We start from the raw sequence: 27,689 nt of genomic DNA, 5'->3' as shown, positions 1-27,689 counted from the left end.
GAACCTTAACTTTTTTTTCTTTTCTTTTAGAAAATTTAGAAGAGAACTTGAAATTTTCTTCACTTCTTCGAGAAAACTCAGAATTAAAAGTGAAACCCTTTCCCTTCTTGGGGAAAAACTCAGAAGAGAACTTTAAATTTTCTCTACTTTATTGAGAAATCTCAAAATTAAAATGAAACTGTTTCCTCTTTTTGGGGCAAAATTCAGAATCGAAGTTTAACATTGTCTATCTTCTACGGTAAAATTCAGAACAGAACTTGAAACTTGTTGTCTTATTAGAGAAAATTGATGTGACAACTGATGTGAAACTTCTTTTTCTCTTCCTTGGAAAAATTCAGAATTGAACTTTAACTCTTTTTTCTTTTTTCCTTTAGAAAATTCAGAGGATAACTTGAACTTTTCTTCACTTCTTTGAAAAAACTCAGAATCAAAGTTGAACCCGTTCTTCTCTTGGGGAAAAATTCAGAAGAGAAGTATAACTTTCAATCTTCTAAAGAAAAATTTAGAACAGAACTTGAAATTTCTATCTCGTTATTGAAAAATTTAGAAGAGAGCTTGAAATTTTCTTCACTTCTTTGAGAAAACTCAGAATTAAAGTTTAAATTTTTCTCTTCTGAATTTTTCAAACAGTTCGTGGTAACAAACTGTATAATAACAGCGACTCGTCTCAACAGTAACCGAAACTCTAAAGAACGGAATTTAATATCAATAGATACATAAAACGAATTGAATTTTAATGCTAATTGTAAATAAATAAGTTTTGTTAAGTTTACTCATATCCATTAAAAGTTACGAGCCTGAGAAAATTTTCCTTATTTTAAAAAGGAAAAAACACCCCCTAAAGGTCGTAAAATCTTAATGAAATCACACCATCAAATTCAGCGTATCAGAAAGCCTTACTGTAGAGGTTTCAAGCTCCTATCTGCAAAATTGTGGGGATTTTGTGCCAGAAGAAATATCACGGACGCTTGTTTATTTGTCCTTTTTTTACCAGTGGTGATCGTATTGACCCAGAGGTCCTAGAATTTTTTTAGAGGGCTTATTTGAACAGAAATTAAATTTTCGAATGCCTTTATTAATCAAAAACAAAAAAAAATTAAAAATAGAATCAATTTGTTACAAAAAACTGCATTTTAGATGTCGTTTCATATTATCAAAGATATTTTATTTTTTATCAATCATAACCATATATGAAGTAATAAGTGACGTGACGTAAGATCTAACACCGATTGTGTACTAATAACCATATATGACGTAATGAGTGACATTACGTAAAAATTGAAAAAAAAAATCAATTTTTATTTTATTTTAGTTTTAGTTCAAAATCGATGAAGTTATCAACTGCAAAATATTTATGGTATCTGAGCAATAATTTTAATCTTGTAATTTAAACTGGACAATACCTGAAAATTTTAAAATTATTTTAATTTTTTGTTAGGTTTTTGATACTTTATCTGAAAGAAGTGAAAAAAAAGTTAAATTTTTTTAAAGAAGAGAAAAAAGTCCGACTTCAGTTCTGAATTTTCTCAAAGAAGAAAAAAAAATTCAAGTTCTGTTCTAAATTTTTCCGTAGGAGATAGAAAAAAGGTACAGTTCAATTCTAGTTTTTTTCCATAAAAAATAAAAAAAGTTCCACTTTGGTTCTAAGTTTTCTCAAAGACGAGAGAAAAAATTAAAAGTTGTGTTATAAATTTTTCCGCAGAAGATAGAAAAAGTTATACTTCGATTCTGACTTTTTCCTAAGAAGAAAAAAAGTTCCTCTTTAATTCTGAGTTTTCTCAAAGAAGTGAAGAAAAATGCAAGTTCTCTTCTGAATTTTCTAGAAGAAAAGAAAAAGAAGTTACAGTTCAATTCTAAATTTTTCCAAATAAGAGAAAAAAGCTCCATTACAGTTCTGAATTTTCTCAAAGAAGAGAAAAAAACTTCAAGTTGTGTTCTGAGTTTTTCCGTAGAAGGTATAAAAAGTTATAGATTGGTCCTGAACTTTCTCAGTGAAGAGAATAAAAATTTCTAGTTATGCTCAAAATTTTTCCATAGAAGATAGAATAAGTTATACTTCGATTCTGAATGAAGGAAAGTTCAAGTTCTCTTCTTATTTTTCTCAAAGATGAGAAAAAGTTACAGTTCTGTTGTAAATTTTTTCGTAAAAGATAGAAAAAGTTATACTTCGATTCTGAATTTTTCCCCAAGAAGAGAAAAAATTCCACTATAATTCTGGGGTTTCTAAAAGAATTGAAAAAATGTTCAAGTTTTCTTTTGAATTTTTTCCCCATGAAGAAAAAAAGTTCCACTTTAATTCTGAATTTTCTCAAAGAAGTGAAATCTTTTTAAAAAATATCGATAATGCACTCAATAATTTCAAAAATTCTTATACAAAACATAGAAAAATAAAACAAACTACTGAGCTAAGACGTCAATAGTATCGAACTGAAATAAGCTTATGAGGATCTTTTCAAAAAATATCGATAATACCTTCAATAATTTCCAAAGTCCTTATACAAAACATAGAATAAAAAGAAATAAAACACATTACTGAATTAAGACGTCAATAGCAACGAATAAAGGCAAGCTTATGAGGATCTTTTCAAAAAATACCGACAATACCTTCAATAATTTCAAAAGTCCTTATACAAAACATAGAAAAATAAACCAAACTACTGAATTAAAACGTCAATAGTATCGAATTAAAGCATTTTTATGGGGATCTTTTGAAAAAAAATTAATTTAAAAAACTTTTTCCACAAAATAAGTTTTTCAAAGAAAAACAAAGAACTCTATTAAACAAAAATGAGCAAAAATAAAATCAAATAATCTACGAAGCGTGAAACTACCGCAAATCAGCAATGATAAATAAATGAAACCAAAAACGAACAGAAATTACAATAAATAACCGAGTCAAACTCAAAACGAGCAGAAGTTAACATAAGTTGGGCTCAAAACCCCTATGTCTTCCCAAGGCCAGAACATAATTTGCACTTTACTTTAATATCTGTTAAGGATTTGCCATTTAGCAGCAGTTTCAATAATCTGGCTAATACAAGTGACAATCTGTCCCTTTAATTCTAACGCCTCTCTCTCTCTCTCTAAAGTATGTCAAATGCCTTCTCTTGTAGTTTATCGTCATAGGCTATTTCTAAGTGTTCTGGCTGGAGTCCAGTTGTCTTCCAAATGAGTAGCCCCTTCTGAACCTTCACCCCTCCCGTTACTGATATCGTTTTATACTTCCAAGCTTTTCAAACAGTTCGTGGTAACAAACTGTAAGTAAGAGATGACCCGGCTCAATAGTAACCGAAACTCTAAAAAACGGGATTTTGATTTTTTTTTATTTATGCTGATTTTAGATATATAAATTTCATCAAGTTTAGTCTTACCCATGAAAATTTACGAGTTATGGAATCTTGATACCAATAGATATTTCAAAATAGTTGTATTTTTATGCTGATTTTAAATATATAAGTTTTATTAAGTTTGGTCTTACCCATCAAAGGTTAGTAGCTTGAAAAAATCTGCCTTATTTTCAAAAAAAGGGGGAAATGCCCCCTAAAAGTAAGAGAATCTTAACGAAAATAACACCATCAGATTCAGTGTGTTGGAAAACCTTACTGTAGAGGTTTCAAGCTCCTATCTGCAAAAATGTGGAATTTTGTATTTTTGGCCGGAAGAAAGATCAAGGATGCATGTTTATTTGTTGTTTTTTTTTCGTTTTCCCAGGGGTGATTGTATCGACCCAGTGGTCCTAGAATGTTGCAAGAGTACTCAGTTGAACGGAAATTAAAAGTTAATTTGCCGTTTTTAAGTGACCCAAGAAATTGGAGGGCAACTAGTATCACTTTTTACAAAAAACTGCATTTCCATGTACATGCTATGCTCACCATTCTACCATCGGAGACTCTTGATCATTCTATAATAGCCAAAGTAAAAAGGGCAACTTCATTTCTCGATGGTGTACCATATAATAAACCTTATTAATTTCCTAGAAACCAGCGTCGTTCTTTTACAAGGAAAAGTTGCCCCGTATGAGATTCGATTTCAAGGCCTTGGGATTGCAAGTCTTGCGCTCTACTGACAGAACCACCAGCGTTGTATATTACAAGGAACAGATTGAGACAGTACCTAAAAATAGTTACATAAAGAACCGATACAGTTCATTATAAATGGGGCCTATGCTAGTTTCATGGGATATAGCTCAAAACATAGTAAAGAAGATAATTACATAAAAGATTGATGTAAAATCATTTCGATGAATTCATTTATAAATTATATTTGTATGTTTGCAATATTTGCATTATCTACTTAAGAAGTGACACCAAAACTGTTGTTTTTTTTTGTCAGGGCGTAATTTGTTATCGGGTAGAGGGTAACTGCCCTCTCAGAACTCCAGTGCTAAAGCTCCTAGCTTTTGGCGGATAGACTTCAACTTAATGAATTTTATATATTTGGAATCACCATAGAAGCCAATTTTTTATCGTAATTATTGTTATCAGAACTCCTTTTTTAAGAGTTTTGGTTACTATTTGCACGAGTCACTCCTTACTTACAGTTTGGTAATTAAAAGTTTACTTAAAACCCAATATTTCCATTTCAAGACCGATAGGCTAATACAAAATCCATGGTATAACTTGCCTCCCCCTCTTGGGACACTTCTTGACGGTGTTCTTGAAGCCCCCACCTCCCTATCTCTCAGACCTTCTTGCATATTTTTCTTAAGGTTCGTGGAGAGTTGGAAAATTTAGGACCAAAAGTTTGCTTTTGAGGCATCATGCACCCTCCCCCATCTCCATAATAGCTGATGGACAATAATATAAAACTGTATATATTTCTTATCAGACACCATGTGAAACAACTTACTTAAGTGCTTTCACAGTCAGCGCAATAGCGCTACCTAAGTAAAGAGCGTAGTGGACAAAATGTATTATTTTTATGTTTTTTTCTCACCAACGCACTTCATATAGAAGCCGTTTCAGAAACTTTGAAAGGAATTTATTCAGTTGGAAATTCAAAGTTCTTGTGACTCTTTTAAGGGTCAGAAGAGATTGGACGGCCTTTTGCATATTAAATAAAAACACTTTTTCCACAAAATAAGTTTTTCAAAGAAAAGTAAAGAACTCCATTAAAAAAAAATGAGCAAAAATAAAATCAAATAATCTACCAAGCGTGAAAGTACCACAAATCAGCATCGACAAATAAATGAAACCCAAAACGAACAGAAATTACAATAAATAATCGAGTCAAGCTCAAAACGAGCAGAAATTAACATAAATTTGGCTCAAAACCCCTATGCCTTCCCAGGGCCAGAACATAATTAGCACTTTACTTCAATATCTATTAAGGATTTGCCATTTAGCAGCAGTTTCAATAATTTGGCTAATACTAGTGAAATACACAAAAGAAAACATGCCGTGGATGTTTCGCAGATAATGTAATTAATGCTTATGAAGGGAAAAAAAATGAAAACAGCAATAATGCAGATTTAACAGCAATAATGTGAAATTAAAATAGAAATAATAGTGTGGATTTCAAGGAGGCACACTTGTGCCTCTATAAAGAGGCGACCCACCACAATGTTAAGCGATTTCAGGTCCTAGAGGTCGCAGAGAGACGGCGGCAATTGCATTTTGTAGCCCAAGCTCAAACTAAGAAACTTGCAAAATTTCATCCTCCTCCGACTTTATTTTCATGGGGTAAACTGGGCCGGAAGTTTCGACCCTCCCACCACAGCCCCCCTTTGACGTTGCCCGATTGGGCTGAAATCTAGAGGTTAAGCTTTCCTAGGGCCCGGGAGCTTATCCTCGAAATTTCAGCTCAATCCGATCACTCCTTCTCTGTTTTCAAAAAACCAAATATAGCCACTTAAAATTCATCATCATCATTTCTTTTTTTTCTTATCCACGCCTACAGGCCACAGTTGGCAACTGATCCGGGTGAATGAGGCCTCATTCAAAGCAGAATTCGACCTGTTAGGGCCTTTTGATATTTTCAGACCTAAAAAATTATCCCCCGAATTTACATTTACGAAAAACCTCGTTTTCCTATAATAGCCCATGTTAATTTTTCCCACCACAACCCCCCTTTAGCGTTGTCTGATCGGGCTGAAATTTAGAGGATAAGCTTTTCTGGGGCCTGGGAGCTTATCCTCGAAATTTCAGCTCAATCTGATCACTCGTTCCCTGTTTTCCAAAAACCAAATATCAAGTTTTGTGGGAATTTGCTTTGCGAAAATAGATTCCATTTACTAAAAAACAATTACAATTGTGTCTCATTAGTTCAGCGGTTGATACTTCAGACTGTCAGGCGGAAAATCCGGGTTCGATTCACCGTCAGAGAAAATTTTTTATATACTGAATTTAAACTTTAAAAAAGAAACTCAGTTTCTTTTTTAAATTATTTGAAAAAAAATTACGTTTTCTAAAGAGTTAAAGAGGCTGAGTTAAAAGTTCGACCCTTAAAACGTACTGGGATTAGGAGGCACAGTTGGGGGGCGGTTAAAGAGGCTGAGTCACAAGTTCGAACCTTAAAACGTACAGGGATTAGGAGGCACCCTGTACGACGTGATTTGAGTATTCAGGAATTAAAAGCCTTAACACAAGAATGTTCAAGAGCGGGGGGTTTTGGGGGCGGCCGCCCCCCCACATTAAAAACTGAAACCCTCACCAAAAAAGTAGTCAAGCAAAAAAAAGTAATAAAATGTACAAAAAAGTGCAGAAAATATTTTAAAAAAAATACGTTTTATAAAGAGTTAAAGAGGCTGAGTTACAAGGTCGAACCTTAAAACGTACAGGGATTAGGAGGTACAGTTGGGGGCTGCCGCCCCCAAACCCCGCTTTCGCAGCCTTTAAATAAAAAAAAAGTTTTTTAAACTGAAAGTAAGGAGCGACATTAAATCTTAAAACGAACAGAAATTATTCCGTATATGAAAGAGGCTGTGCCCTCCTCAACGCCTCGCTCTTTACGCTAAAGTTTTACTCTGTCTCACAACTTTATTTTTTAAAACAATAAAAAACTTTAGCGTAAAGAGCGAGGCGTTGAGGAGGGCACCGCCTCTTTCATATACGGAATAATTTCTGTTCGTTTTAAGATTTAATGTCGCTCCTTACTTTCAGTTTAAAAAACTTTTTATTTTATTTAAAGGCTGCGAAAGCGGGGTTTGGGGGCGGCAGCCCCCCAACTGTGCCTCCTAATCCCTGTACGTTTTAAGATTCGACCTTGTAACTCAGCCTCTTTAACTCTTTAGAAAACGTAGTATTTTTCAAATAATAAAAGAAATAAAAACAAAACAAAAAGGCAAAACACCTTTGAAAAAAGATTGCTTTTTAAAAAATTTTCAAAAAAATGAACAACACACTCATTCACAGCTAATCTAGAGAGTAGCAAAAAGAAATCAATCTAAAATAGAGTCGCATTTGTCCAATCCAAGAAATAGGCAAGATAAAGCGATGTTCATTGTTTGTTGAAATGTTCCATCTGGTACAATTTGTTAAGTCTATATAAAGTCACTTTCATCTCTTCTATGGACAGAAAAATAAAAAAAATTCCACAAAATAAGTTTTTCAAAGAAAAGTAAAGAACTCCATTAAACAAAAAATGAGCAAAAATAAAATCAAATAATCTACCAAGCGTGAAACTACCACAAATCAGCATCGATAAATAAATGAAACCAAAAACGAACAGAAATTACAATAAATAATCGAGTCAAACTCAAAACGAGCAGAAATTAACATAAGTTGGACTCAAAACCCCTATGCCATCCCAAGGCCAGAACATAATTCGCACTTTACTGAAAAAAATATAAATGTTTTTACGTTTATAACTTTAATAAACAAATAATATTAACATTTTGATTACTAAATATCAGTTATATAATTTCGGAGACCACACTGCCTTTCCTTGACGATAAAATAAATGTTCAAAACAGGGATAAAATCCTTTTTAATAGACAGTGTATAATAAGTTTCACAAAAAATACCAGATATTTCGGTCACATATACAGTGACCTAGATATCAGGCATTTTTTGTGAAATTTATTATACACTGTCTATTAAAAAGGATTTTATCCCTATTTTGAACTTTTTTTATCTAAATATCAGTATATGTATATTAAACTGACAATGCACATTCATTTGTATTTTTTTCAGTAAAGTGTAAATTATGTTCTGGCCTTGGGAAGGCATAGGGGTTTTGAGCCCAACTTATGTTAATTTCTGCTCGTTTTGAGTTTGACTCGATTATTTATTGCAATTTCTGTTCGTTTTGGGTTTCACTTATATATCGATGCTGATTTATAGTAGTTTCAAGCTTGGTAGATTATTTGCTTTTATTTTTGCTCATTTTTTGTTTAATGGAATTCTTTACTTTTCTTTGAAAAACTTATTTTGTGGAAAAAGTTTTTTTAATTAATTTCTGTTCGTTTTCTATTGACATAGTCTTTTCAAGGAAAAAGAAAACAATACTTCAAATATTTTCGTTTTTTTTTTAAATTTATAGTTTGGCCTGCTATTTGCATGGTGAAGAAAAATTTTCAGCAATTTTTAACAACATACACCCTTTCAAAAATCTGGACACAAATAGTAGTGTTTAATTTAGTTTCATACCTCCTCTAGTTGACCTGAAATGGAAAACTTTATACCATTCGCAAAAAATCTGTTTACTTCTTTGATAGCTTTGATACACTTACGCTATTTTGATTTGGTTATATTTTAAAAGCACAAGTAGTCCCGACAGTTTAAACAAGATACCCCTAGTAGTTCTTTGGATACTGCTGAGATACTTTATTGGGAATTAGCATTAACACAGTGCATTTTGATTTAATCTTAAGGCAACATTTAGTTTTGAAGCATAAAGGCAAATGGGAAGGTGGGCGTGGGAGGGGGATTAGTTTCCCTCCAATCACTTTCCACTATTAAAAAGGGCATCAGCCCTTTCTATTTTCAATCGTATGAGCCCTTTCCGAAGTTCCTAGGACAACTCCTTCGATACGAAGTGACCTGGTCTAAACAAAAAAAAAAATAATACATTATATCCCACATCGATCTTTACTATAAAAATGTCAAGCCTTCCAATCACTTTCGACTATTAAAAAGGGCACTAGGTCTTTCGATTAACAAACGAAAGAGCCCTTTCAGAGTTTCTACGACAACACTTCCTATAACACCTTATATACCCCCAGGGCATAAATTACAACCCTTACCCTAAGGGCTGTGAGGATGGTTGTCATCCTCTAAGACCTAATTTCCAGAACTTTCAACTACGTTAAACAAAACGGGTATTTAAAAAATTTGATTGGATGTGTCTGGGAAAATGGTGGGCATGATAGGGACATTAGTTGCTCTCCAATCACTTTCAACTATTAAAAAAGGCACTAGCCCTTTCAACTTCCAATCAAATGAGCCCTTTTGAAGTTTCTACGACAACGCTTTCAATAAAAAACTTATGTGTCCCCAGGGCATAACTTACACCCGTTGCCCTGAGGACTGGGTGGGGGTATCTTCCTCTAAGACCTAATTTCCAGAACTTTCTGCAACGTTGAACGAAAAGGCAATCTGAAAATTTTGATTGAATGTGTTTGGGGGAATGGTGGGCGTGAAAGGGGGCTTAGTTAACCTCCAATCACTTTCAACTATTAAAAAGGGCACTAGTCCTCTCAATTTCGAATTGAATGAGCCCCCTTTGAAGTTTTCACGACAATTCTATCTATAAAAACCTTATATGCCCCCAGGGCATAACTTACAACCTTTGCCCTGGGGGCCCTAGGGGGTTTGTCATCCTTAGATTCAAGATTTTTTCAAGATTCAAGATTAAACAACTTTACTAAAAATCATTCATGCCGGCTTGACAACTGGTTAAAAATAAAGCACATATATGCTTGAAAAACGCAACCAGTACACATTTACTAAATTATAAAACTAACCAAATCATCACTGAAATAAACACAAATAAAGAACAATAAAAAAAAGAGATAAAAATAAAAATTACTAAATAATAAATTATGAAAAAAAATAAAAATAAAAATAAATAAATCATAAAAAAATAATATAATAAAATGATAATAAAACGAATATATTAATAACAGAACAAAATACAAAATTACTTGATTTGTCCTCTCTCGTCTTCCAGCCCCACACTCACCAACCGCCCGTAAGGAGATACTTCTTTAACCGGTTTTTAAATTGCGGAACACTTTCCGCTTCCCAAATTGAGTCTGGAAAATTATTCCAGACCACCGGACCCGAGTGCCTTGCCACATGGCTAGAATGAACCGTACTTCTTGGCTCACTTACCAGGTCTCCAGCATTTCTCGTAGCATATCCATGATAAAATGAGTTAAAACGAATAAAAATTACTAAAAACATCAGGCGCTAAACCATTTAAACTCTTAAACAAAAAATTCCCAATATAAAAATATCTAATCTGACATATATTCAAACTCCTAAGTTTCCTAAAAATCGATCTGTACTTAAAACTCCTGTATCATACTTACCAATTAATCTCACTGCTTTATTTTGCTGAATCTGCACTCGTTTAAAATTGCACGTAAAATTACTAGCCCAAATCATACATCCATAATTTATATACGGCGCAATCAAAGAATGGTATAAAAGAACTAAAATATGAGAAGGTAAAAAATGTTGAAAACCATCCCAAGGCCTCGGGCTACCTTACACGCAACCACATCACCATGTCTTCTCCAGCTGAGGTTCTGATCGAGAATGAATCCTAGATAACGCACTTCCTCAAACCGCTTTAGTACATCACCATTTCTTGCTATTTCACTGGGAAGATCTGGGGAGACACCAGTCCGACCAAACAGACTATAGTTACTCTTTGCCGCGTTAATGCTAAGTAAGCTAATGACTACAAAGTCACTCAACCCTTGCTGAGTTCTGTTAGCTTTCTGGACCAATTCTTCAAGAGTCTTCGCTACCACAACAAGTGCTGTATCGTCGGCAAAAGATATCATAGACGCACCAGGAGTATATAACCGCATACTGTCAACATACACTAAATACAACATGGATCCTAAGACGGAACCCTGGGGAACTCCACAAGAAACAGGAAAAAACTTAGAAAACTTCTCCCCTAGATTTACCCTAACTGACCTATCATTTAAATACGAACTAAACCAATCCAAACATCTACCTTTTACACCCAAATGCCTTAATCTATCCAATAAAATACTAAAATCAACGGTATCAAACGCTTTTTTAAAATCTATAAAAATACTAATACAATATTCACCCTTTTCCAAAGCTAAATTAACATTTTCTAAAATATGCTGGACAGCGTGCGAAGTCGAATGGCCCTTCCGGAATCCAAATTGGCCATCATACAATGCATGCAGGCTTGTGAGGTGATCATAGAGTCTTCCATGGATAATTTTTTCATAAACTTTCGAAAACACTGGCAAAATAGAAATAGGCCTCCAGTTTGATATATCCATTTGAGTGCCCCCTTTGTAGAGGGGGAGAATTTTTACTGTTTTCAATAATTTTGGAAATACTCCCTTCTCCATTGATAAATTTATTAGGTGCACTAGCACAGGAAGAATGTACACCAGAATTCATCGAATAGTCTTCAAGTTAACACCATCTAACCCGGCACTGTTGGATCCAATCGAGCTGACGATCTTTGTTAATTCATATGAATCACAGGCACGAAATTCCATTTCCGTTCCCTTGCCCCTCCCATCTGCACACGAGTTGCAACGAACAAGAGCTTGGGAATTTCTAGTTTCTGCTTGTATCTTCGTTCCAATGTTAGTAGAATAATCACCAAACTTGTCACACAACTCTTGTCTATTCTCTACAACCACTCCTTGTAAATCTAAACTAAATACCACTGGAAAATAATCAGATGCCGAATTCACTACAATATTAGAAAACGCCTTTCGGATATACTTTGAAGAGACAAACACATTGTCAATCAGGGTAGCAGAGTGGTCCGTGATCCTAGTAGGAATTGTTACAGTGGGAAAAAGATCATTAGAAACCATAAAATTTAAAAAGTCTAAATTAAAACTACCTGTAGATAAAAGATCAAAATTAAAATCATCCATACATATTAACTCTTGCTCTGACTTCTGAACTATCATTAGAAGACTTTGGAAACCTTCTGTGAATTCCTCATACGACCCACTTGGAGGTTTATAAACTACTGATAGGATAATTTTTCTCACACCAAGCCTCATACCAATCTCAATTTCAATAGAAAGTGTTTCTACCTTACCTTCTCTCCAGACATCAAGATCCTCCCTGGGCTTCCAGTTAAGTGAATCCCTTACTATCAAACCGAGTCCGCCGGGGTTCATTGAAGCTCTACTCCTCGTGGTAAGCTGATAGCCGGAAAATTAAAAGACGAGACAGGATTATCCTGAAATGGTGGAAATGATGGGCGTGGAAGGGGTGTTAGTTGCCTTCCAATCACTTTCGACTATTAAAAAGGGCACAAGCCACTCCAATTTCCAATTGAATCAGCCCTTTTCAAAGTTTCTACGACAACTTCTTCGATACGAAGTGCCCTGCTCTGAAGGAAAAAAATAAAAAATAATACATTGTGCTAACATCGTTCTTATATGCCCCCTAGGCATAACTTAAAACCCTTTCCGGGGGGGTTGTGGGGTAGCAATATCTCAAGAACGGCTGACGGTATTAAGTTGAAACGTCCAGGTCTACTACTATTACTACTTCTGCTCTTACAATTTGAATAAATCAAAAGAGTTAAGTATATCCAGGTTTTCAAAAAGCATAGAAACAATGTCTTCGGAATGGTACTAACTTTTATTTTTCATGTCAACTTGAGGAGGTATAAAACTGAATTAAACAAAACTATGCGCGTCCCAATTTTCAAAAGGCTGCCAAAAATTGTTGAAACATTTTCTCCAACATACAAATAACAATACAAACTATGGATTCTTATATTAAAAAAATGACAAGATTTAGAATATTCTGTTTTCCATGAAAAAGATTACGTTAATAAAAAACAGAGATTAATTAAGAAAAAGATTTTTCCACAAAATAAGTTTTTCAAAAAAAGTAAAGAGCTTCAATAAACCAAAATTGAACAAAAATAAAGTCAAACAATTTTCCAAGCGTAAAACTACCACAAATCACTATCAATAGATAAATGAAACCCAAAATGAACAGAAACTAGAATAAATAACCAAGTCAAACTAAAAACAAGCAGATATTAACACGAGTAGGGCTGACCCCCCCATGTCTACTGAAGATCAGAACATAATTTGTACTTTACTGAAAAAAAGGCAAATGAATGTGGACAGACAGTCTTATACACATATACTGATATTTATTCCCTGAAGTTCTAATAATTTTTGATTTATTAAAGTTAAAAACGCGAAAAAAAATTAAAATGTATTTTGTTTTCATTAAAGTGCGCTATCAGCTCCGTTTTTTGGGCTTCAGTTTTGCATAATCCTACTAAGCTAAATTAAACAAATAAAAAAAAATTTCAAATGAAAGTAAGGAGCAACATTAAAACCTAAAACGAACACAAATTATTACTCATATGATGGGGTGCTAGTCAATATCTCACTTTTTATGCTAAAGTTCAAATTTTGTTCCAATTCTTTAAGAACGACCCTTGAATCACAAAGGCCGTTTAATTAGAATAGATAGCTGTTTTGAAAGTACTAAAAAAATTTAGCGTAAAGAACGAGGTATAGTTTACCTAGGGGGTAAACCCGCTCATATACGTAATAATTTATCTTCGTTTTAAGGTTTAATTTTGTTCCTTACTTTCAGTTGAAAAAACTTGTTTTTTTATATTTAATTTCTGATCTTTTTTAAATAATGCTTGGAAATCCGGCAGCCCCTTCATAGAAATATCTCTTCTCCCATGAAAACATCCTCTATGGAGAGATCCTCCCACGTAATCCACTCCCCTGACCCCACACTAGAAAAAAATCCCTCCTGAAAGTGTCTATATATTTCTCAATAACCAATACTATATGTAAACAATTGGCAAAGTTCATAACTTGCATCCCTTCCCCAGGGGGCTCTGGGGGATTAAGTCATCTTCAAAGATATGGTTAAATTTTCGACTATGCTGAACAAAATAGCTATCTTAGAATTTTGGTCGGGTGACTTTGAGAACAAAATGAGCGTAGGAGAGGGCCTAGTTACCCCTCAATTTTTTTGGTTAATGAAAAAGGGCACTAGAACTTTTACTTTCCGTTTGAATGAGCCATCTCACGATATTCCAGGACCACCAGATCGATACAATCACCCCTGGGGAAAAAAACAACAAAAAAACACACAAATAAACACGTATCCGTGATCTTTCTTCTGGTGAAAAATATAAACTCCACATTTTTGTAGATTGGAGCTTGAAACCTCTACAGTAGGGTTTTCTGATACGCTGAATGTTATGGTGTAATTTTCATTAAGATTCTATAACTTTTGGGGGTATTTCCCCCTTTTTCCGAAAATAAGGCAAATTTTTTCAGGCTCGTAATTTTTGATGGGTTAAACTAAACTTGATGAAACTTGTATATTTGAAATCAGCATAAAAATCCGATCCTTTTAATGTATCTATTGGTATCAACATTCGGTTTCTTAGAGTTTTGGTTTCTATGTAGCCGGGTTGCTCCTTACTTACATTTTGTTACCACGAAACTGTTTGATAACAATTGGTTTATTTGTGCTAGTTTTATAAATACATGTTGCATGGGCTAAGAAAGAAGAGACAACTTTTGTTCTTTTTAAGCTTCAATTTTACTGAAAGGATAAAGGCCCTCCATATTTATTAACGTTTCAGTTCCTGGGTTGTTTTTGCAGGGAGCCTGCCACCGAACATTGTGGCAGCTAAAATCAAACCCCGGGCCCCCTTATTACCAGGCAAAGCATCAATTCAATGTACTACCTCATGACTCAGTTTCGCTCTTTATCAATTATTTTTTTTGCTAATTAATGCAATTAGTAATTAAGTGCTGTAAAGTAAACGTGAAAGCAATTTGGATTGTTGGACCAGAACTTGTTATGCTGCATATTATTATCAACCTTCAACTATTCTCTGTCATGAAAAAAAGGTCGAGGAACTACAATAAACGTTCTAAAGTGCGATAACGTGCGTTCTGAAGTGTGTTGAAAACGTTTATTTTATGCGATAAAAATATCCCATAGCACTTTATATTTTTACTGTAAAAACAGAAAATAATCCGTATATGAGGGGGATTTGACCCTCCCCATACCTTGCTTTTTATGCTAAAGTATGACCTTTTGTCCTAATTTCTTAAGAAAAGCTACTCAAACACAAAGGCCGTTGATTGTGAATGAGAAGTATTTTTAAAGATCTTTAAGACCTTAGCGTGAAAGGCGAAGATTGAGGAAGGGGAAAGTCCCTTACAAACAAAATAATTTCTGTCCGTTTTAAGTTTTAATGTTGCTCCTTAAAACTTACTTTAAGGTAAAGCTCTAGTTTTGTACAACACTACAAAAATGGGAAGATATCATCCCCGGTTTTATAAATGTCTGTTGAATAAACAAAGATGATAAGAATTTCGCCCTGCTACTGCTGACTTTTGGTCTTTGGTCATCATTTTTGGTACTTTTACACTCTCTGGGCCTTTACAAGCAAACCAGTCACGAAAACCCCGTTTTTGACGGGTTAATTCAAGACACCGCTACAGAGTATGCAATACAAAGCGTGGTTTTCATTGCGTATACGACATTTAAACTGTTGTTTTTGGGGGTTTTGTGGAGAAAAAGGTACCTAGGTTAGGTTAGGTTGTGCAAATAAATAGCCCGAATTTGTTTATAAACTATTATATATTCATCCTATTTTATTTTATTAGCATTAACCAAACTTGACTTTTTAGAAAGGCTCATATAATGCGTAAGTACCTCATTTTTTTCTATAATTTATACGAGTTAAATTTTAAGGCCATCAAATGTTTAAATTTCACGGAAAAGCAACTTGTATTGTTCGACCAGAACTTGCTATCCTCGATATTATTTTCAGCCTTAAGGTCCTCTCTGTCATATAAGAAAGGTCGAGGAACTATAGGCAAGATAAATATTTTTTTTTCACTTGCCGGTCTGATCGTTATATTTGATTTATCTTTTTCTATCGACTTTAAGAGCAGCATGATTTCTAGGCGAGGTTATAGAGTTTATGTTAATAGTTGATTCTTGGGCGCTTATCCAATCTACGGCATTATTCCTTCTTGGCATTATTTTTTGTTTTTGACATTAATTGTCTAGACAACATTACACACTTACTGTAGACAAGAAGAGTCACTTATTCAACAAACTTGATTTATTGAAATTGTCTATTCATTTAACCATATTAGTCATGTCCATTCAGCCATATGTTCGTTTAGCCATAATGGGCAATCTCTGTGTCGTATTTAATGTGGGAAAAAAGTGCTTTGGTCACTTTATACAGTGCTTAGTCCACTTTTATGGTTTTTGCCAAAACTGTAAAAGGTTTAGGTTGCAAGAAATACAGAAATTTATAATATGATTTAGATTTATTCCTTTCAAAAGCTATAATGGATATTAGGGATGTTACCATGTGGCCAAAGGATGGCCGTTTCCTAGGTTACCTCCTTGATGAAAATTTATCTTTTAAGCACCATTTTGATTTGATTAAAATGAAGATATGCAGAAACTTTGGTAATTAATTGATCAATCCTGGATCAATTCTGAGAATCACATTTCGCAGTTTGATCCATTATTGTGTTTCTTAAAATTAAATTGAAAAAATATATGTTTATCCAACTGAAAGTAAGCAACATTGTAGCAACATTATAACTTAAAATAAACACTAGCTATTCCATATTTGAGGGGAGGGGTGCTCCTCCTTAATACCTTGCTCTTCACGCTAAAGTTTTTAGTAATTTTAAAAAAATTTCTTAATCTGATTAAACTGTACTTGTTTTTCAGGAGTCTTCTTAAAGAACTAAGACAAAAAGTCAAAATTTTCAATCTTATTCAGGAAGTAAATCGTTCAGGGACTAAATCGTTACTTAATAAATTGTTATTCTATCCTGTACATCTTTCACTTTTCTTCAGCTCCATGGTGATATTCCCAGGCCCCTTATATTTGCTTCATCCTTTGTATCTGATCGATCGAATTATTAGCTCCATCGCTCTCAGAATATTCAAATTCTGCATACTCAAAAAGTAAACCAAGATTTTAATCCTTTCGCTACGTGTTATTTTAAGTAGAACACCCTTGGTGATTCGGCTTGAGAATGCCACTCGTTTGGCACCTTCCAAAAACTTTTTCTCTCTTCTCTCTCTTTTTCTCTCTCTTTTGATTTAGTGCTTAATTGAAACTTATGCATTCCCGCTCTTTTACAAGCCTGGGAGCCTAGGAGCCTTTAGCAGCATATATTCTTTGTATAACTAATTAAATATGGATAAGTCCAATTTTATCTTCAAGTTATCGCAAGTTGTTGCAGTCACAGTAAATCTTAGTGACAAGTAGTCGCAGCAATGGTGGCAGTAGCAGTGGTGTCAGCAGCAGCAATAGTAGTAGTAGAAGTTGAAGTATTAGTAGTAGTAGTAGTAGCAGTTGTAATAGAAGTAGCAGTAGTAGTAGTAGTAGCAGTAGTAGTAGTAGTAGTATTAGTTGTAGTAATAGTAGCAATAATAATAGTTGTAGTAGTAGTATTAGTAGCAGTAGCAGTAGGAGTTGTAGTTCAGTAGTAGTAGTAGTAATATGCGGTAGTTGTAATATTAGTCGCAGTAGTAGCGGTAGTAGTAGCAATAGTATTAATGTAGTAGTAGCAGTAGTAATAGCAGTAGTAGTAGTAGTAGCAGTAATAATAACAGTAGTAGTAGTAGTAGTTGTGGCAAAACTAGCCGAAGATAAAAAAAAGTATTTTGACAAAAATAGGTGTCATTGATTCGCAAGGCACTAGAAAGGGTCAAACATTGTTTTTCTCAGATTGGCAAAGAAATTTCAGGGTAATTAAGCTACACCACGGGGATCCTACCCGTGCCAACATACTTTGAAAGAGAAATAGTACATTTCTACAGTCGATATTTCAACATACTTTAAAATATCGACTCTTCGTCGAAAAAATTTTTTACTTAAGAGAAAAAAAGTTTTGCGTTGATCTGCTTTAAAATTCCGGACCATAAAATCACCTTAATTAAAACTCCAGGGCCAGGAGAATCCCAATAACAACTAAAATTTTAAGGAAAGATCTGATTGCATTAATTCGTAATGGTCTTTTCCTTAAGATAGTAAGACGTAACTTCTTTTAATAAATGACCTTGACATATATTTATGTAAACAAAAGAACAGTTACTACTAAATACATCATAAAAAAACTTTTTTTTAATAAAATGGCAGGTTACGAAATTTGTATATTTGAGATTGTCTACAGGATATGGGCCAGAATGACCTCATCCCCATAGAAGACATGAGGTTAGTCTGGTTGTCAATCCATATAAACAATAAACTCCCTTCACCTAAAATTCTTTAATAATATTGCTATTGTAAGTTTATTGAACAAAAATACGGCTAATGGAAAATTTAGACGGATTGCTGAAATTTTGTTTAAATTTAAATTATTATGTAACATGTTAATTCTTAAGCAGAGAAATATAAGAAAACGTTATAAACGTTCCCAATACTATCTAGGAATAGAACTATGTCAATTAAACGCGAAATAAAGTTAATATAAAAAAAGGGGTTCCCAAAAAACGATTTTCAAAGAAAACTACTGAAAATAGCTTATTTCATTTCTGTCCGTTTTTGGAGCAAGTCATTCATCTATAGCAGTATGTTTTATCTTTGTTTTTGACACTACTATTCATTTTCTGCTTATTTTGGGTTTATTTATTCATTAATGGTATTCTTTTCGGTTTAAGTTTGTTTTATTAGGTGACTTTATTTCTGCTTTTCTTAAGCTTTGAAATCGCTAAATTTTTTTTTTGGGGGGGGGGAACCTTTTTTTCTGAAAAAAGATTGTTAAATTAATTACATAATAGAAAAATAATTAGAAACTAAAATATTATAGATCTGGCTTTAGAAATTACCATTACAATATATCACTTAGTGTAATTTAAATGCGATGCATATTTTTCTTGGATTATTTAGATTAAAAAATCCTCTGGGTTTAATGGTATCAAAATAAAGGGATAAATATTTATATTAAATAACGAAACTGGAAAAAAAAATATCGAAAAACTATACCATTATAGCTAGATGTTTTCAGAAGGATTGCCTAAAATTAGGAAGGAAGAAGAATTAGGGAAGAAGTCCTAGAATTAGGGAAAGGGTTGAGACATTAACTTCGCAGGGTATATTTTAGGCCTCGGATTCAATCCTGAAAGTTTCATTCAACTAACCCAACTACTTCCCAAAATAACAAGGAACCCCTCAAGTAGAGCTTTACTGAAAAACATAATAATAATCTGTATTTAAAAGCCAATTAAAGCCATATACATATGTAGCTGTGTTGGCCTCAACCAGTTTGTGCTGTAACGGCTTGTTTGCAGCAGTATTAGTTAGGGGCGGATCCAGGATTTTTTTTTGGGGGGGGGGGGCAAAATAGGTTGATCCGATAAACTTGCGTTAGGAGCAAGTTTAGTTAACGCAATCTTGCGTTAATTAAGTAAATTACATTACTTTGGACTATTTTAGGGGGTGCATGCCCCCTTGCCCCCTGGATCCACCACTGGTATTAGTATTTTAAAATATATTAGTTAAATCCATTACTTAGTGTAATTTGAGTTCGACGAACTGTCTTTCTTCAACTGTTTAATAATAAATTTTCTAATGTTATTATGGCCCTATTGTTAAGTGATGGTATTCCTTTCAGATATGGTTGAACTGTCTCTTAAATGTGTTACGATTCAGAGTAAATAGCGCTCCAACGACGGTGCGACCGTATGCATTTGGATTTGATTTAGAGGGCCAACAGCACAGAACAGAAGTACGAAGTATGTTGTTTATCATAATAATTTTTTTCTTGTTACCTCGTTCTAAATTTCCCCCTCCCCCTCCTCAAAAATTTTGATGTTAAGCTATAATTGAAAATGCAATCTGTAAAAGGAAAATAGTATTTTCTCGTTATAAAATAAAGAATATCTGGCTAAAAAATAGGATAATTGGTAAAAAATGTAAATTAAATCTGTTAAAATTTCAAACCGAACAGCTTTATTCCGAGAATTGATTTTCGAAAATATGCAAGTTTACAGCCATTTGGAGGTATTTCTTCTATTATGTCATTATTATGTCATTCTATTATGTCATTTTTATACTTTTCTTTGTTTGTGTTATTTTTGTTCTTAACAAATCTTTAAGTGATGATGCTGATGAAAATATAACGTAAATCGTGCCATTTTAGCTTTTGCCTTCTGATGTATAACCGTCATTTTTGAAGCAAACATTGATATATTTAGGCTATATATATTTTTTCAAATGATCATTTTTCTTGAAAGAATTGTTTTGTTGTTTTTTGCCTTTTTAACCGTAATATGTCAAATGGAAGTCAAAGTTTCGACTATTTTGGAGACGTCAGTTTAACTAATATTATCGAATTCTAGCTATTGCAAACGCTATTGCCAAAACCAATCAACCCAAGAATGTGCTAAAAGAGATAAAGGCACGCTTATTTGTGAGATTTTCCCTATTATTTCCTTAATTGTTCCAGTAATTGTCATGCTTCCGGCGTGTTTTTAAAAGGTTTGCCGCACCAAATAATTCTCAACCCCAATCCCAAAACGAATTCTTGGTATATTCCTCTCTTTACTCACCCAACTGCTTAAGTAACGTTGAGTTAACCTTGAGTTAGCTAATTAAGTATTATTCTTATTATTGTAAACCCATTTTCCTGATAAACACAAAAAAACCTGAATAGTGAATACTTATGAAAAATTCTAATCATATCAAAGTTAAGAAACTCTAAATAACACATCAGGTAAACTATAAATAAGTAAAATGATGCATATGCATTTGAGTTGACCTTGAAACTTGAACTATTTAGGACAGGATTTAACTCACTAGCCGTCAACGTCTTCTACTGCTAATTGTGGGCCCAAAGGAGTTGTGAGTCATGAAACAGTGTTTCCATCCATACAGAGCGTGACCTCTAGGGTGAGACTTAGCTTGCAACCTTCGAATGCAATCAACGGGAATCATCTTTGAAACACTAAATATGGTTTAGACAGTAGCAGATCCAGGAGGACCGCCCCCCCCCCCCGAGATTTTTTCTGGTGCCCTAATTCCTTGTTTATTTTTATTCTTTTTGTGGAATAAATTTTTCAATTTGGTCAATTATTGGTGCCCTTATCACAATGACCCAACCTCCAAAATTTTGCTCAAGAATCACCCCTGGGTTGAGCTACTGAAAAAGCTGTAGCTTAATCTTTTCAGTAATTCCTGTTGAAGACAGTGATGTTGAAATGCTTCAGTAATTGAGATTCTACTATTCTATGTAATTTCAACGATTTGTCCGAGAAAGACACAAACGTAAGGGAGAGGGAGGGACGTCAGCCTTATTTGTATGAAACTTTAGACAAACTAAAAGACCGAAAAGTTTTTTTAGTTACAAGATCTTTACAAGTACATCTCTGTTTCTACGTGGTAAGGATATCTCTTCGGGGGTGTATTATTTCAAAAGCAAGAACGTGACATTAGGACTATTTATTTAATGGAAGTTTTGGCCTAATATATTATTGCTTAAATGAGGCTATTGTTTTATCTTTAGTTTTTAATCATGGAAATTTCGATCACTCGAAGTTTTTTCGAAAATGAAATTTAGTTTTTTTGAGATTTTTGAATCTTTAGTTTGATCCACCAATCCTGCAAATCCATAATTTTTTTGAATTGTTCTAGTCAACAATACATACCTTTAGTTTTCACCCCCACCCTTTCCAACAGCCTGAATATTCCTCCTCTGATTGCATTTAGTTTGAAACGCTGCGTTTCTAAATAAAATGCGTTTCAAGGGTTTTATATAAAGAGTTATCTATCAATTGTGTAAACTTTATTTCCGATCAAATACGTTGAAAAAAAGACAATCGTTTAGTTTTTTCGTCTAGTTATTTATCCAAATGTTGTGTAGTATTTAATTACAAAAACAAGTCGACGGGTTGGCGAGACGGGTTTAATTTATGTTCAGAAACCCAAGTCCTGTAAAGTGGCTGATAAGATGGCACTCCTTTAAGAATAACATATCGAGGTCTTGTGGGGTTTTCACGATTTTTGAACTTACCATATTTATGTTTCACAAAATGCTAAAAGTCGCTAGACAACCAGTTTGATAATTTAAACTTCTGGAACACTAGTTCTGTAGCTGCAACAGACTTGAGATGTTATTCTTGTCTATGACCTCCTCTGAAAGAAACACTATAATTTATGATTATAACTATTTATATATTTATATAAATACTTATATTATATATAACATAATATTATAATATAACTACTTATGTAACAATAAACACTATTTATAATTATACAAAATTTTTTTGTCCTGCACGTTTTTTATGTTGCTTCCTTTTTAACCAACACTGTCGCGCTAACTGATTTAAAACGTTGATGAAGGGGGGGGAGGGGGGTGGCGTGAGCAAAATATATTTTTGAAATCTAGAAAATGAACAGTGTGTTTTTTTTTCTTTTTTTGCAATGAAAACACCAAAAAAAGGTGTTCTGAAATCCAGGGGGGTAAGCGTGCTGCCCACCTTCAATTAAGGTCACTGCGTTTTCATTTTGTTATATTAAGGCCCCAGGCCGTATGCAGGGGGTTTTACCCCCCCCCCCCCCCCGATAAAAATTTCCTACTCATGAAAATTTAATAAAAATTCATAAATTACACGCAAACAATTTTGATACGTTTTTAAAAAAATTGCCTCCCCCACAGAAAAAACCGTTGATATGGCCTTGTTGTAGCCCTTGTGCAATGTCTCAGATGCTTGTGGCTTATATTAAGTGGCTTGTCTAATATTTCAGGAACGGCTGAGAGTATTAACTTGAAACTTCCATGGAAATTGAAGGGGGCGTTGAACTAACTCAGAAGATACCAAGGACATTCATAGGGCCTTAATATAGAAGTAATGGGTCGCATTCGAAGGGGTTATGAAGGGAATTATTCGATTGGATTTTTTCATTTCAACATTATGGTAAAATTTCTTGCACACACTCGTACTTCAAATATTTGCCAACTGAAATACATTAAAAGTTTGACAAACAATTTAATAGTTGATATATTTCAATCTAAGAAAAGACCTTCATTCCCCCTAATAGTGTTTATTCGGCCTAAACGAATATATAGCGAAAAAAGCTTTTTTTAAATTCTAGGATTTATGAAACAGGCATTTCCGGATCTTAGATGACGACGAAATTATGCTGTTTAATGGTGTAAATATTTAAAATATGTGAACATAAAAATAGCTATTATTTGATAATTTTCATTTCAAATAAACAAAAATATTGTGGAACCTCTGTTTAATTTATTTTTTTCTGCATTTTCTAAAATAAAAATTTTTTTTTATTATTGTGTTCCCTTCAGAAGAGGCCATAGAGAAGAACGTTATCCTAGATTTCTGTTCATTTGGTTTAATCGTCTAAACAGGGGTGACAAACCCCCAAAAAGCCTTTAGGAGAAAAATATAGAGGACTTGCAGGATTTCCGACTCCTGAGCATATTTCATTCGCGTTCCACGAATGCTATAAGTCGTAAGACAAAAAAGTATAAAAAATCCTTAATGTGAATTGCATGGTCCGACCGGATATAAATAATTTTTTTTTCCATCTTGGTCAGTCCAATTGAAAAAAAAAAACACGAAATGATATTTTGTGACGCTTAATTTGTGTTCATAGGGCTCCATGTTCAGCCATCTAAAGAGGTTGATACGACCATAAACACTCCTTTAATAATAAGATATAGCGGACTTGTAGGGCTTTCACGACTTATTAAGTTAGTCTATTTACATTTCACAAAATACTATAAGAAGCCAGACAAGCAACATATAAGTATAAACTATACATAGTATAAACAACATATTAGTATAACTTGACTTACTTGACTTATGTCTCCTGCCGGGCGCTGCTCGGCGTAGAGAGTGACGTCTGCCTCCTCCATCCACTTCGGTCCATGGCAAGCGTTTGCACATCGCTCAACCTGATATTTGCCATTGTCAGGAACTCGGACAGGCTGTCAGAACATCGTTTTTTCGGTCGGCTGCAAGGTCGCTTCCAACCGGCTTTGACAGGGTCGAAGTCATGGATCGTTTTCGCAGGTATGTGTGGAGGCATTTGAAGTAGGTGTCCGAACCATCGTAATGTTCGCTCGGCTGCTTGGGTCGAAAACCGAGACTGCTTGGTGAGCTGCAGCAGCTTCTCATTGCTGATGAAGTCGAGCCATCGTAGACTTTCGATCCTCCTCAGGCTCTTCGACTGAAAGACATCAATTGCCTTGAGGGTTGCGGCTGATGCTTGCCACGTTTCAGCTCCATAGAGCATCACAGATCCGACGATGGCGTTGAAAATCCGCAGCTTCGTTGTACGATTGATGTTTGGTTTTCGCCAGAGGTGACGGTTCAGTCTGCCCATGGCAGAAGACGCTTTGGATATTCTCGCTTGTAGTTCAGAAAGAAGGGAGCCATCTGAAGAAATTATAGAGCCCAGGTAGGTGAACCTTTGGACAACTTCGATACTAGTGGTGCTATCCAGGCTAACTGAAGGATTGGCAGCAGGGGAGGATGGGTCTATGGCCATAATTTTCGTTTTAGTCTAATTTGTCTGCATTCCTACTTTTGCAGCTTCTTCTCGTAGGATTCGAAGCACTTCCAGCAACTGCTCCATGGAGTACACCGGAATGGCCAAGTCATCGGCAAAATCAGCATCTGTAATGACACGATCTCCAAACTTGAGTCCAAAGCTGAGACGTGAAGTAGTCCTTGTCATAACGTAGTCTATGATGACATTGAAGAGCTCTGGGACCACTGCCCATCCTTGGCGCACTCCTGTCGGGATTTGGAAGAACGGGCTGCGGCGGCCGTTCACTTGAACACAGCTCTCCGTCCCATGGTGTAGAGCTTTGGATAGTCTGCAGTATTTCTCAGGGAGGCCTGTCGATTCTAGAATCCGCCAAAGAGCTTCTCGGTCCACTAAGTCGAACGCAGCACGGAAGTCGACGAAGGTAAAAAAAAGCTTTTTGTCGGAACTCCATGGCTTTTTCTATGATTTGTCGGATCGTAAAAATCTGCTCGATGGTTGAACGGTCCGACATGAAACCAGGTTGCTCCGGTCGCCGGATTTTACGAATGATATTTCGACATCGATCTAGCAGGACCATTGAGAAAAGTTTTCCCGGGACAGACAGTAGGGTTATTCCACGGTAGTTCGAGCAGTCGCTTCTAGAGCCTTTCCTCTTCCACAAAGGGATAATGACACCCTTCCGCCAATCTTCGGGAATTATCTCGGTTTGCCAGATTGTAGAGAACAGGGTGTGGATAAACAGGAGCATAACAGGACCTGCATATTTTAGCAGCTCCGAACTCAGGCCACAAATACCGACAGCTTTATTGTTCTTGAGCCTTTTTACTGCATTTCCAATTTCTGAGGGGCTGAAAGGCTCGAATATTAGTATAAACATATTATATATACTATAAGTAGCCAGACACGCAACGTATTAGTATAACCGTATTATATATGCTATAAGTAGGCAGAAAAGCAACATTTTAGTATAAACTATACGTAGTATAAACAACATATTAGTATAAGCATATTATATATACTATAAGTAGCCAGACAAGCAAAATATTAGCATAAACTATACATAGTATAAACAATATATTAGTATAAATATATTATATATACTATAAGTAGCCAGACAAGCAACATATTAGTATAAACTATACATAGTATAAACAACGTATTAATATAAACATATTATATATACTATAAGTAGCCAGACAAGCAACATATTAGTATAAACTATACATACTCTAAACAACATATTAGTATAAACGTATTATACATACAATAAGTAGCCAGACAAGCAACATATCAGTATAAACTATACATAGTATAAACAACATATTAGTATAGACATATTATATATACTATAAGTAGCCAGACAAGCAACATATTAGTATAAACTATACATAGTATAAACAAAATATTAGTATAAACATATTATATATACTATAAGTAGCCAGACAAGCAAAATATTAGTATAAACTATACATAGTATAAACAACATATTAGTATAAACGTATTATATATACTATAAGTAAGATAAGATAAGATGTTTATTCCAAAAAATGACTATCACAAGCCCCGAAGGGCCGAATTCGCATTTCGTGGTCATATAATAAAAAAAAACATAGAAATAGCACAACAACTAAAAAACTGGCTAAAAAATGCCAAAAACAACAATATCAGAAAGGCAAAGCCATTCATTAGTCTAAAAAACAAAAAGTGTCAAATATAAGGCAGTTATAAAGGCACAAACAAAAACAAAACCAAAAAAAAAAAAATTGAGATAAAAATAGTGTTAAAAAGGTTTAAAAGAGAGCATATAAAAAGGGGAGGGAACGGAAGAACCAAACAGACACAAGCATGGGTATCACCAGTACAAAAAAAAAAAAAAAAAAATAGTGGTTTATTTGATCAGTAATGAAGGGGACAAAGGTTTTTTCATATCTGGAGGTTAAACAATGGATGGGGGACAAGATAGGGACGGGTTCAGAAACAGTACGTGGCAGGCGGTGTCTGGATGCGGAGTGTCTTTTGGGGAAAATGTTTTCCGTGCGAGGGATTATTATTGCATTTTTTGCAAAACGGAGGCACAGCGTTCCTCTCCTGTGCTCAAGAGTTTCCAGCTTGGACTTTTTTTAGAAGGAGTGAATATGGTACCAAAGTTTCTTTAAAAATTATTCTTAGGGCTCTTTTTTGAATAGGTTCAATTTTATCTGATTCATCACGAGAGATGCCACAATGCCAAACTGGACAAGCATATCCAAGATGCGGGCGGACAAAGGAAGTATAAATCCTTAAAGAATGGGATGGGGGGTAAAATCGCCAGACAGTAGCCAGACAAGCAACATATTAGTATAAACTATACATAGTATAAACAACAAATTAGTATAAACATATTATATATACTATAAGTAGCCAGACAAGCAAAATATTAGTATAAACTATACATAGTATAAACAACATATTAGTATAAACATATTATATATACTATAAGTAACCAGACAAGCAGCATATTAGTATAAACTATACATAGTATAAACAACATATTAGTATAAACATATTATATATACTACAAGTAGCCAGGCAAGCAACATATTAGTATAAACTATACATACTATAAACTGCGTATTTATATAAACATATTATATATACTATAAGTAGCCAGACAAGCAACATATTAGTATAAACTATACATACTATAAACAACATATTAGTATAAATATATTATATATACTATAAGTAGCAAGACAAGCAACATATTAGTATAAACTATACATAACATAAACAACATATTAGTATACACGTATTATATATACTATAAGTAACCAGACAAGCAACATATTAGTATAAACTATACATAGTATAAGCAACGTATTAATATAAACATATTATATATACTATAAGTAGCCAGACAAGCAACATATTAGTGTAAACCTATAGAACTAGATATACAGCTAAAACATTTGATGTTTTAGACATCAAATTGAGACAAAAGGACTCTTGAGTGAATC

At 34.2% G+C, this 27,689-nt stretch overlaps 1 protein-coding gene across 1 annotated transcript in view; it reads left to right on the top strand.

The window, feature by feature from the left end:
* Positions 1–27,689, top strand: part of LOC148955752 (protein lethal(3)malignant blood neoplasm 1-like) — a 118,851-nt gene that overhangs the window by 47,823 nt on the left and 43,339 nt on the right. The window contains exon 2 of the mRNA XM_089108330.1: positions 19,790–19,910. Coding sequence (XP_088964456.1) covers positions 19,790–19,910 — 121 coding nt within the window. The remainder of the gene's footprint in view (positions 1–19,789; positions 19,911–27,689) is intronic.

Source organism: Artemia sp. Qi Xiang Cuo, chromosome 2, assembly GCF_049724085.1.
Source record: "Artemia sp. Qi Xiang Cuo chromosome 2, ASM4972408v1, whole genome shotgun sequence".
Classification (NCBI taxonomy): Eukaryota; Metazoa; Arthropoda; class Branchiopoda; order Anostraca; family Artemiidae; genus Artemia; species Artemia sp. Qi Xiang Cuo.
This window is presented reverse-complemented; position numbering and strand designations above follow the sequence as displayed.